Source organism: Athene cunicularia (assembly GCF_003259725.1).
Source record: "Athene cunicularia isolate RWA chromosome 6 unlocalized genomic scaffold, athCun1 chr6_part1, whole genome shotgun sequence".
NCBI lineage: Eukaryota > Metazoa > Chordata > Aves > Strigiformes > Strigidae > Athene > Athene cunicularia.
The window spans coordinates 22,964,136-22,976,594 of record NW_020799105.1 but is presented as its reverse complement, the minus strand read 5'-3'; the positions used below and the strand labels follow the sequence as shown (position 1 = coordinate 22,976,594).

Genomic DNA, 12,459 nt, shown 5'->3' with positions numbered 1-12,459 from the left:
CCGGCCACTGCCGTGCCACTGGAGGCCACCCGCCTCTACAGGGACCCCAAGCTGGGCCTGGAGGGGCAGCGGATGCGCGGCAGAGATGTCTCCCCGGCACGGTATGGCGCGGAGCCCCTTGGCCCACGGTACGCGGCGGAGCCGCCCCCCTTTCCTGGCAGACAGGCCTATGGTGACGGGGCGGAGCGGCCCCCCGAGGCGGCGGGGGGTAGGCAGGCTGCTCCCACCTGCCTGGTGGTGGACCCTGCCAGTGGCAGCAGCTACGGGCCAAGCCGGGAGGGTGCCAAGGGTCCCTACGACAGTTACGAGACGGCGGTGGCGACACCTTCCCACCCGCCGGTGCCCGCTGCCTTCCCTGGGCCGGAGGGGAAGAGGAGCTTTGACCCTGAGTTCGTGGCTCTGCTGCGTGCAGAAGGCGTCTCGGAGAGCACCTTTGCTGCCCTGCTGCAGCAGGGCTTCGACTCCCCGAATCTGCTGGCTATGATGGAGGAGAACGACATCAAGTCCGTGGCTCCCAACCTGGGCCAGGCCCGTGTGCTCTCCCGCATCGCCCACAACTACAAGGCAGAAATGCAGTTGCAGAGGCAGGAGCGGAGGAGCGGGGCGCTGCGCCTCAGGACCCGCTCCAACAGCTTCAGCCACCGTAGCGAGCTGCCAGGAGACTACGGGGCCCCCCTCGGCGCAGGACCCGCCGCAGATGGCCCTGCCGCCCCGCAGCCCCCGCCTCCGCTGCCGCCGCTCTCCCCGAGAGCAGGGGAGATGCACCGCCGGCCATCCAGCGCCCCGACCCAGCACCTCCTGGAGACCACCACCTACCCTGCCTCTGCGGGGGCTTCTCAGGGGCCGCACTTCCTCCCCGGTTCTGGATACAACACCCCCCTGCCTTGCAACGTGCACCCACGTCCGGCTTCTGCCTACTCAGCTCCGGCTGGCATGTCCATGACCACAGGCAACCCACATGCCAGCCCCAAAACGGCCTATCCCACCACCTACACCGTGCCCATGGAGCTGATGAAGAGAGAGCGGACAGCGGCGGCATCGCCGGCCCCCAGCCCGCATGGCAGCCCACAGCTGCTCCGCCGGCCGGGAGCACCGGGGGACGGCAGCCTGGCACCCACCGGACCCACGTTCCCTGCCCAGCTCTCCCCGTACCCGAAGCTCAGCAGGCGCACAGGGCCCCCCGTCATCGTCTCCACCATGGCATCACCTGAACCAAGTAATTTCTGAAGGGTCTTAGCCCATACGGTAGTTTAGAACCGCCTTGTTGTTGCTTACTTCACACCCCCCCCCCCAAAAAAAAAAAAAACACAGTCCAGCATATTGGGGCTTCATCCCTAAATATTAAACACTTTCCTATTTAGAAAAGGAGGCAAATGGGATTTCTTTGTGTGGCTGTGCTAGCTGTGCTGATCTAAAGACCCTGACTCTCGTTCTGCCATTAAATTCCGAATATTTTATTTGTTTAGCCAACTTCAGTTAAAAGTGAGCAGTGGCTCAGATAATGCTTCCAGGGTTAATTTTGCTGTTCCTGTTGTTTGTAGAGAATGGGAGATTAGATACTGCGCTGGGTGAGCAATTAGGACTACAGGGTTTGCTTCAGATTGACTTTTTACTGCTGTTATCAGGCACAAATGTGTTTCTCTGAGGAAATGGTTAGCATTGTTTTGACTAAATTCATCAGATAGCTAATGGTGTTATTTGAGAATCGACTTACCTTTGGCCATTACCTAAGTCTTTTCTTCTTATTATTAATTTGCTGTTTTATCAGGCATACAAAATAAAACCCTTGATCTCCTTCTAGAGATGCTTTTAAGTGAAGTGATATAGCTGTTAAAGTAATAGGTCTGTGCTTAAAACTAAAAGCCTGTCATTAAGCACTAGAACAGTAAAAATGAATGGTGGCTCCTTGTCTTCCCCTTCTAGAAGCGCTCAGGCCCTTGGCTGCTCAGATGTAAAGCTGGATAAGCTGAGCAGGCTCCACTCTTCCACTTCGGAGATGTACATTGACGATAACGCTCGGAGCCTGACGGAAACTAACCCCCAAAACCACACTGCTAAGTATGAGGAAACGTGGCAAATCCATTCGTTTGTGGCTTGATTTGTTTGAAAAATGGGGAAAGTAGTCACTTGAAATGTTGGATTTTTTTTTCTTGGTAGACTCCAAGAGCAGAGAATTTTCTCCCTGTGTAGTTCAACTGAACTCCCATGCAAACAAGTCTGGAACAATGTGCCGTACCAGCGTACACGCACAAAGCTTTAATAAAAGGATACCATTTATAGGCATAGAGACGGTGCCAAACTGGTGATGCCATTCCACAGGAATCTAAATAAAGAATGATTTTGTGAGTGGAAATGATAAAGTTGTCAAAATGCAGACACTTGGCGCACCCCTTTCCCTGGTTTACCATAATTACACAGCTAGGAAGTAGATGCTGTTTCTTTCATGCTTGTGCATCCTTTATGTAGCCGGTGTAGTGTATTGATTTCTACAAAATCCTTAAATATTAGGCAACACGTTCGGTGTTGACATGGATCAGACACGAAAGTAGTACATCCAGACAGTATTCTTAAATAAACAATTTCCCAAAACCCCCCAAAAAACCCCAAACTGACATAATGAGGGGAACACAAATATGTTCATTTATTTGCGGTACGTTGGTTTCAGCCAGTCCAAGCCCTGGTGCGAGGGACCCCTGGAGCCATGCATTGGGAACAGTCTCCGCCACAAGAAACAGACCTCTTCTGTGTGTCTCGTATATAAATTGAAAACCCTGTTCTCTTAAATCTAGATATTATCCCTTCCTTTTAAAAGAATTACCCGTGCGCAACAAGAGGAAGCCAGCAGCGTTTCTGTGCTGCTGAGCTCTTTCTCGCTACTCAACCCCCTTTTTTTTTTTTTTTTTGCCTACGACCAACTCATTTGCATGAGGATGACATTTGTTGCTCCAGTAATTTCATCTGATAATGGCCAGCTTGCAAAGCGGATCTGAAAACATATTCCTTAATTATGTGTTGCTAAGCAACGAGAGGGTTTGGCCATAATCACAGAAAGATTATCTTCTCATTGAAGTCCCTGAAAGGTTTAGCTGAAGTAGGACCTGTAAAATTGTCTTCATTTTTATTTATTTCCCCTTTTTATTTTCCAAATAGCCTGAGAGGTTTTCTTCCTGTTAAACTATATTTTAAAAGTAGAAGCCAAGGTAAGACACATGGCAAATGGAAGGATATGGATTAAAAATGGAAGGCGTGGCGGTTTGTAGATGTTTGAGCTGTGCTGAGGAATTACTCTTTAAGGAACACCATTGCTAAGGAGTGTTCACGCTTACACGCGAGGTGATAAGTGAATATTACAAATATGTTAAGATGTTTTTAAAACATTGAGCGGATGACAGAAACTTGACTAAATCCAGGAAAACTGTCTTTGCCAGCATTTTTAGGAGTGATGAGCCTTTTCCTGACTGTAGCTTTGGCTGCAAGGTGAAAGCAAATTCATTATTAAACTCTGTCTCTAAATGGCTGCAAATATTTTCGGTCGGTGTAGGTTAATGTCTTCCGAGTCAGCGGAGGGTTGTAAAAATGTGTGTTATAGTCCAGTGATGTTTTGAAGCTTGTTATAGGGCTTTCAAATAGATCATTCTAGTTATTTTTGAAGTCTTGTTGGACTGTGTATTGTCTTTCTACAGTGAGTTGTTTCTAGATACCTGATTTGTGATTTGGTGGTGAGCTTTGACGCTCCATGCAGATTCTGCATAGGTGCTGTTTACTGGAGTTTGGGCAGAGTTTGCAGGAAGAAGGCATCTTCTCCTGCTCAGTGTTTCCGATGGTAGAGATGGTGTCCCAGGCAGGGATACAGGCACGTGCCACTTGCTTATGAGCCCCTCACTTCAGTATGGTTAGATAAGAGAAAATCAGCAATGAGATTTAGTGCTGCAGCTTCTTTGCGTTTCAAAAAATAATCATTAAGAAGCCAGATAAATCATCCTTTCTGGGAATTGTGGAGTTGTATGACAAAAAGGTGGTGAACGAGCACCCTAAACCCGCTGCTGTGGCAGCAGAGTGAGTGGGGCGTAGGAGCTGAGCGCGGTGTCTCCGAGTCGAGCCCGTTTCCTGTCCTGGGAACTCCCCAACCACCGCTCTGGCAGAGCTGCTGCTTTCTGCGTGAAGCTGTCCAGAAACAGCTTCCCCGGGGAGAAATGTGCTCCGAGCTCGCTGCTCCCGCAGCCTCGCCATCCGTAACGTCACAGGTAGTGAATGCACCAAGTCACCTCAGTGGCAAGAGGAAAAAGAAACCCTGCAAAAGTCTGATGACAGAACGGTGTCAGCTGGCAGTCTGGCGGGGCGGGTTTGCGGCCAGCCTCGTGATGAAGTGGGTGGTGATGCTGGGAAATAAATAGTGTAGGTCAGCAAAGCTGGCAAGGGCAAACCGCCTCTAACAGTCACCGATCAGATGACTGGTGCTACATCTCCAAAATGTTGCGTCTTCAAACTATTACGTTTGCTAGTATTTTTATTAGATTACTTGATTTATATTTTTTATCCAATGTTTCAGTCTTAAGGCAGGTGACTGATAAGAAGTCTTGCACTTTTGTAACTAGCCTAGGCTTCTCCAAAACAAGGGGTCAGTCCAGATTTCTGATGATAGACTTAAGGAGCTCCAGTGAGGAGTGGTGATTCATTGCAAATACATGCCTTGGATGGTTCTTCAAACTTTGCTTTCACATCTTCATATGTAAACTAAATGATCACAGAGGGGGAGATGCTTCCCACGGGGATGAGGAACAGGGCTGTCCTATACAGGTCAGGTAGGTATTGTAAGGAAGGAGAAGCAAAATTACTTGACTGTAGGATTTGGTTAAAAGCCTGGCCCTTTCCTGAGCAGGGGAAGCCAGGCAGAGGGTAGCTTCCTTGGACAGGTAACTCTCTCCAGTGTGAAGGGGATTCATCATCTTTTATCAGCTTAGAGCCCAGCTAGAAATGCCTCTCACTGTGATTAGCTCAGCTCTGCTTATACTGTTTAACACTTGATTGTGATTCTTTTTATTGGTATTTTCCACCCTGTGACAGATAAAAATTCTGTCAACTGCACATCGGTTGCAGGCTGAAGCTCTTTATGTGGCCAACCTCCCAAAGAGGAGAGGGTGTAGGCAGGAGCAAGAGCCTTGATGGTTGTTCAAGGATGGTTAAAAGAGCCCATCAAGTACAGTTAAAAAAGCAACATTTGCCCATTCTTTTAAGAGTACCACATTGAAATTGTCATAGCTTTCTATGGGCAGAGAGAGTTTACCGGTGGTATTTTATATACAATATAAATTTAATGAGCATTGTTGATGTTGGTTTATTCTTTGCCTAATGTACCATATAGCAGACAGCTCAGAAATCAACTTCAGTTTTTCTTCACTATGTTTTCTGTAGCATGTAATCACAATGTATACATGTAAGGCAGCTCAATTAACAACCCAGACTGAAACAGCACTGAAGGAAGCTCCGTGTGCTGAATAAATCTGATTTAATTTGCACATTGACCTGACAGACCATAGCAAGTCCTTGGAGCCATTCCCAGCTAGTGTGCTACTTCAGGTAAAGTGAGTCTGTGCTGCATTCCCTGGCAAAACCACAGCCTGATGATTCTAATTGGGATTGTAACTTCCATACAAAAATACTTGATTGAAATAAGCAGGCGTCTCTTGCTAGTGTCTGCTGTCCTGATGATTACAGCATTGCTTGCAAGTGATTAATATGCAAGCGATTAATATGCAAAATGATGAGGGTACTAGCTGGAAACACTTGCAGTGAGTTGGGGAAAGCCCTTGAAAGGCTCACAGGGACACTCGCCAACCTCAGTTGGGCAGATGAGCGTGCGGATGTGTGTCGTGTGAGGATCTTGAAGTCATCAGAACTGCTCCCATCAGTAGGGTAAACAGCTGAAGAACAGAGCACAAGAGATGTGCTGAAAACTACCTTGATAAAATATTGACTATCTTGGCCAATATGCGCACACGGTTCGCTGATTGCAGAGAATACGCTTTTAAAATACGTTTTTAAAGGTTGAAATACTCTTTTTATAATGGTTTTATCAAAAGCAATATAAAGTGTCAAACTCATTCCAGTTGCAATTCATTGACTTTAGTGCCATGGCAATAAAAATGAATTTGGCCTGTCGGAGGAGAACATGTTGTCAGATGCACAAGTAGTGTCGTCTTCAATTTACACTTTCCTTTTACCCTGTGTCTGTAGTTCTCTATCATTGTTAGGACTTTCATATATCCAGATCATTCTCTGACTATATTTGCTGATACTTTTTTTTTTAGCTTTCTCATAAGTAGTTTCCATAGCTACAAACTTAGTGTTCACAGGGGGAAAAAATTTTAAAGGTTTCTGATCATTATTGTATTAAACATTTTTTTTCTATTTCTTCTCCTTGTCTTTCTCATAGTGTTCCACTGCAGACCGGTTTAATGAAAGTGCTGCACAACTGAATTGTCTGTTATTTTTAAAAGCAAAGTAGGTGCTGAGCTGAATCCTTAAAAAGCAAAGACCAACATCATTAAGCCACTGATGTAGAATAAATGTTGCAGACATAGGACATATATTAATAAGGTTTATATATAGCAACTGGCAGACGAGCTTTTGACTTTTGCACCTAAATAAAACCCGACATTAACAGCATTCCACTGGCTTTAGGCAAAGAAAGATAATTTTGAATCTCTTCTGTCTGCTGTTTCTACTGTTTTGTTAAAGATGAAGTGTTACTTCTCAGAGTGGGATTGACACGTGTTGTTTTTCCAGGGTTTAGTTCTGCCTCTCACGTGGGGAGGTGCTGGGCAGCCATGCCCTGTCTCAGCGCAGCCAGGTGGGTCCTGAGGAAGGGTTTGTGCAGAGGTGTGTTAGGCACCGTGGCAGGACCCTTGTCCTCTGCACTAGAGCAGCTTTGTTTAGTGAAGTAGGAGGTTTCTGGGTGCCCGTGCCTGGCTGGTGTGACCACCAGCACCCTGTCTGGGGGCCTTGGCTTCTGTGCTCGCAATCCAATTAGCTGCTCCGGAGCAGGTGGAGCGGATTAGTGCCCGGCTTTCCTTCCTCCGGGCTCTCCCCCAGTGCAAAGAGTGTTGAGGCCAACAATCAGCTTAAATGTGGGTCCCGTGGCACAGTGTAGATCAGCCCCAGCCCTGCCTGTGCCCCTTTCCATGTGACACATCATCCCTGTTGCAGTTCAGTTCCCCAAGGTGATGGCTCCAGGTCTCAGGTAGTTTGGAGGACCTTGACCTAACCTCATTTGCCAGGCATAAATTTCTTTTTCTTTGTTTGTTTGCAAGGAGTATCTGCAGACCCCACTGCCAGATGCATCATGCTCTCCATTTGAGCAGCCAACGCCATCGCTACCAGCAGTGGGGTCAGGGGTGGAGACTTGTGGTCCCTTCCCTTCTGTGACATTCCCTCCCGGGAGCACCCCGGGCCCTGGAGGGGGGGCATCTCAACTACCGAAGGTAGAGTGGCCAAGGGAAATGGCCTCTCGCCACGTCTTGGACATGGAAGCAGAGGCAGCCAAGGAGGGGCTGGGAGAAAAGCGAGAGTACAGCACTCTTCCTGCAGTTCCCAAAAGCGTTACAGTCCCTGGGAGGAGGGTGGTTTAGGCTCTGTAATCTGAGAGATAAGCAGGTTGTCGCTGTAAGAAAGAAACCAGCAGGGCTTACCTGAATGGTTGGAGCCAGTGGAGATTCTTGGTAAATACTGATATGAACAGCCAAGGTAGCACTCTCATGTTTTATTTATATATGCAGATCCATATACACATGAAAATGGGGAGGAAAATCTCTCAAAAATATAATCAGTGTATCAGCCATTATCCATTTGGATTAATACTTCTGCAGATTCTTCATTTTTTTGCCAGAAGTGACTTGTTTTGGTTATCAAGTGATTTATTATTTCCTAGGTTGTCGTGCTGACTTGGCAAGCAAATAAGCAGACAGGACTTTGCTTAGACAGCAACCACAACAATAAGTAATAATTTAGGATATGTTTTCAGTGAAAAAAGTCAGAAAAAGAGGATCAAAGCTGAGGCCCCATTGAAACATTTGGCGTGTATTTTGCAGGTGTGAAGGTGCTATCTCTGGGTGGGTTACCTCTGTGCCAAGGAGCACATCGGGAGTCATGGGGTGGTGCGATGCAAGCACCTGGAGATGCCCTCTTGACTTGCTCGCTGCTCTCCTTAAACCTGACACGTTTCCTGATGCTTGTTCTAACACCACAAATCCCTGAGCGGTTTCGAGCTGCCTCCTACATGCTCCTTTACTGACCCTACAGATGATCAGCCTTTTCTTATGATGGTCCAGTCTCTTACTGGAGTCTCCCACTGTTAGCCACAGTGGAAAAAAAACAGGAATGGAAATGTCTCACCCAGACGTTTGTTGTGTTCTCTGCCTTCCTCTGAATGCTTTATTATAAAGTTTTAAATGAATGTTCAAAAAGTACAGTAGTTCATGCAAGTGCCTGTAATTTGCTTTGTCAATGAAAGGAATCTTGATTAGTATTACTATAAAAGACAAAAGAGAGTTTTCAGTGTGGACAGCAGAGAGCTTATCGGTATCTTGGCCGTCCTGTTGGGAGACTAAAGTAACCAGGAAAGCCCAAATGTAGCCAGCAGTTGTGATTCAAGCTTTCCCTGTCTTTGAATTCTTGCTCGTGTTGAGTGGACCTGCAGAAAGATGGGAAATTGTTATCTTACCAGCTGAAACATTGGGCTTAAGAATCTTAAATTACCATTTCATTCTTGTTTGCAGTGGTTGTGGTTCTGTTTTATCCACAGTCAGGGCTAAAAGGTCCAGAAACCAAAATTACTGTAATTAAACGCTGATGATGGCACTGTAATGCAATGCCGAGCAACCTGTCATGCTCTGTGTTGGAAATTATGCCCTTACGGTTCATATTTATTCAGCAGAGGAAGGTGTTCTCTGGACTTACTGATCATCCTAAAAGCACAGGCTGCTGAGCACCAGGGTGGCATCTCCTGTGCCGTGCTCTGGCCAGGGCATGAGCCTGAGTATCATCTCGCTGGTGTGTGATAAACAAGATTCAGAGATATATCTTGTGGATTAGCAGCCCCACCCTCTGGCTCATCAGCTCTTTTTTACTCCAGTTTTCTGTTCCTCAAGCTTGCATGAGAAAGGCCAACAAAATTAATATTTCTAATTTTTGGAGACTTTTTTTCTGGACAAGCAGCTTCCAGAATAGGACAGTGAGGGGAGTTGTGCTTCCATCAAAAAAATGGTAGTTTTGCCATTGATTTCAATAGAGGAAGAATTTTACCCTCTCCTGCAAAAGCAACCAACTCTGCATAACTTACTTTTATCGCATTTCTTAAAATTAGATCTACAAAACCAATGGTTTCTTTAAGCAAAAGAAGCTGTAAATTTCAGGCATTGAATGCCTGTGCATTATTAAAAATAATAGGTTATATTTGTCAAATGGATAATGAGTAGGTTTGTTTCTCTGTTTTTCAGTATTTTAATGAGTACAGGAAATGTTTGCTATTTATTTGCTTTCAGATTTTACCAAGGAGCACTGGAGATAATTGTCAAATTTCCAAGTGTGTATCAATATTTCATGAAGTAGTGTTTTTCCTCTGTACATTCAGGAGTTAGGTCATTAGTACTGGAGCTGTTATTAACAGTCTGGAGCAAGACATAAAAAGGAATTCCGCCAAACACTTTCAAGTTTGCAATTGAAAATTTCCAAAACAAAATTCTAGTAGATGGCTTATGCATGAAATAAATATCCGTAATGTTGCTCGGTTTCAAATGCTGCATGTAAAGTCTGTTAGAGGATTTCTTGCTTGATCTTCATTTCTGCAGCTTGTGGGCCTGACCCGGAGAACGCTGAGGCTTTGTGTGTGTGTGTGTTTGGCCCCATGCCCAGCACTTACAAATTGGGGTGTACCTTACAGAGATCGGATATCCATCCACATCATGCTTTGGGGGGGGGGGAATAATTCCACCTTTCTGACTACCAGCAAATTAAATTCTGTTGAATTATTAAAGCTCGGATTTGCTTTTGAATATAGCACCAATCGGCACTGATGTTGACTGTTTAGCGTTTGGTTATTCTTGCGTGGTCAGCCTGACTTTGAGGTGCAGTACTGGCTGTGTGCTAAGAACTGTTGTTCTGCTTTGGATGTTTGCCATTGAAAAGGGGTTTAGTTGTGTGTATGGTTGAATGTGGTTATTTTCTGCATTTCTGATATTTCAGCTGTAGGTGAAATCATAATATTCCTGTTCTGATTAGGCAAGTCGCCACGTTTTTGGTTTACTCAGCCTAAAACTACGATGTGTCAGGCTGGCCTCTGCTCCTATTAATGAGCTTGCTGTGATGCTCTCAAGGAAAAAAAAAAACAACTCAGACAATGAAAATGATTCAACAGATATGGACCCACTGTGTTCTGCGCTAGAGAGGGTGCTGTACAAAAACAATTGATAAACTGTGGTGGCTTTTTGACTACTATAAATGGCTGGGTTGCCAGGCATGCTTCACCAGGCACAGTTGAGTGGCAGCTGTGTAAAGAGGAAAAATGGAGACTTTAAACTTGATTGAACTATGTGAAGTCTAGAGCATTAGTGTGGAAATCTGAAAGTGTACAGAGAGCTGGAAGGTGGCTGGTAAGAACATCCAGGTCTCCTGAAGCAGAAAAAGTGGTTCAGAGTTAAGAGGTGATTAAGGCAGAAAGGAAAAAAAAAATAAATATGAAGCTTTTGCATTTCTGATAATGAAGCAAGAGAGGACTTTTAGTGGGAAGTGAGTGGGAAGTTGTGGGAGAGTCCCTGGCTGCCCTGGAGAAAGGGAACCCGGGCGAGGGGGGACGGAACGTGCTGTGAGCTGGATTTGCAAGACCCGCAGAGCATGTGGTACAGAAAGAGCTTACTGGGCTGCTCCACTACAAAAGCATGCATAGCGGGCAGGAACCAGTGGCTCTCCTTGGAGAAGGAGGGATGGGGTCCCGCAGGAAGGGCAGAGCTGGCCGTTTTACAGAGGGCTCAAGGAAGATCCTCAGAAACAGCAGAAGACATCAGAACTGGCGTATCTATCTGCTTATATTTTGGGATAGTTTTAAGATTAGTGACACTATGGGCTACAATAAACCCAAGCAGGCCATTTGTGAAAGCTAATAGCAATGAGAGTCATGGTAGCAGTTGAGGAGGAGAAAAAGAAATGGCAGTTGTGCAGTATTAACACGGCAACAGTGTGTGGAGGTAATGAATTTGGTCATGGGTCATTATTACAAAGTTCCAGACTGTGAACAGAGGTATTCATCAGAAAGAAGGTAGTGCTTGGGGTGAAAAACAGGTGCTTTGCTAGCTAAAAATCACATTGTTAAAGGATTTTCAGCTGTGAGAGGTTTGTAAGAGAAATCCAGAGCAGATCTGTTCAACCGATTGTTCTTTTAAGGTGGCACATAAGGAGGGAGTTGAGGAAGTTGGTAGTAAGTACGACTTTTGTAACTTGTGCTTAGTTCTGAAACTGATTTTTTTCTCTCTTGGTAGTTGTTTCATGATGAAGCTTTGAAGCAGATGAGCTTTGTCCTGGGACATGCAAAGGGAAGTCCCATCCTACTGTGGCTTCTCTCTTTGGTACAGTGGTGGGACTGCTGGAGCAGAGGTTGGAGACAATGCGTAGCCATGGTGTTGTGCCCTTAGTGGTGCATTAGAGAAGAGTGGCGCTGAGAAAAGCGAACCTGACCATTTGATACCCACCCATGTGCATTTCTGTGCAGGCGGGCTGAGGCAGGGAGAGGGATCAGTGGAGAGGGAGACTGGCCTTTCACAGTCGTGAAAAAGGCAGACACATCGGTAGAGACATATGGAAAGCAGATCTCGCAGAAGGATTGGGAGAAACAACATTGGCTCCTACAAGGCTCAGTACTCGAGAGGGTTTGCACAGCGCAGATTTGTGTTACGCAACCGGTTTGTGGTACGGGAAGTTGCAGAGCACTTAGTGAGAACTAAAGGAGATGCTCCACCGTTCTCCCAGGGGGATGGCGAGTTGCTCCAGGAAGGAAGAGGCGTCAGATGCCAGTAAGGAAGAGTGCTGCTTTAACTCCTTCCGAAAAACCTCTCACACTCCTCCCAGAGCCCTCAGGCTCCAGAGCAGAAGCTGGACCAGAGAAGATAAGCAGTTTGAAATGCAATTCCTGTCTTGCTTTTGGTGCTTTTGGTCGTGGATTGCCTGCACCGGGTGCCAAGAATACACGGTTCCTCTCTGCAATGACCACTGTGACAGGGAGAATCTGGCCGTGCTCTGTGTACCGGGACAGTTTCCTGGGGAATCTCCAATTTCCTTTATTCCCACTCTGGGAAGTTATTAGGCATGCTGAGTTAATATGCCTCTTACCTATTTGTTTGTTTAATCCGTTCACAAGGCGTGTAGCCAAAGCACCACAGTACTGAACAAGAAATTCATGCTAAGAAATGCCGG

At 46.1% G+C, this 12,459-nt stretch overlaps 1 protein-coding gene across 3 annotated transcripts in view; it reads left to right on the top strand.

Moving 5' to 3' along the window:
• Positions 1-12,459, top strand: part of CTBP2 (C-terminal binding protein 2) — a 64,065-nt gene that overhangs the window by 17,593 nt on the left and 34,013 nt on the right. The window contains exon 2 of one of the 3 annotated variants that reach the window (XM_026851050.1): positions 1-1,216. This exon is cut by the window's left edge and continues 1 nt beyond it. The exons of 1 other annotated variant lie outside the window; for it this stretch is intronic. In XM_026851050.1, coding sequence (XP_026706851.1) covers positions 1-1,216 — 1,216 coding nt within the window. The remainder of the gene's footprint in view (positions 1,217-12,459) is intronic. One more of the 3 variants, XM_026851047.1, reaches the window with a different exon arrangement.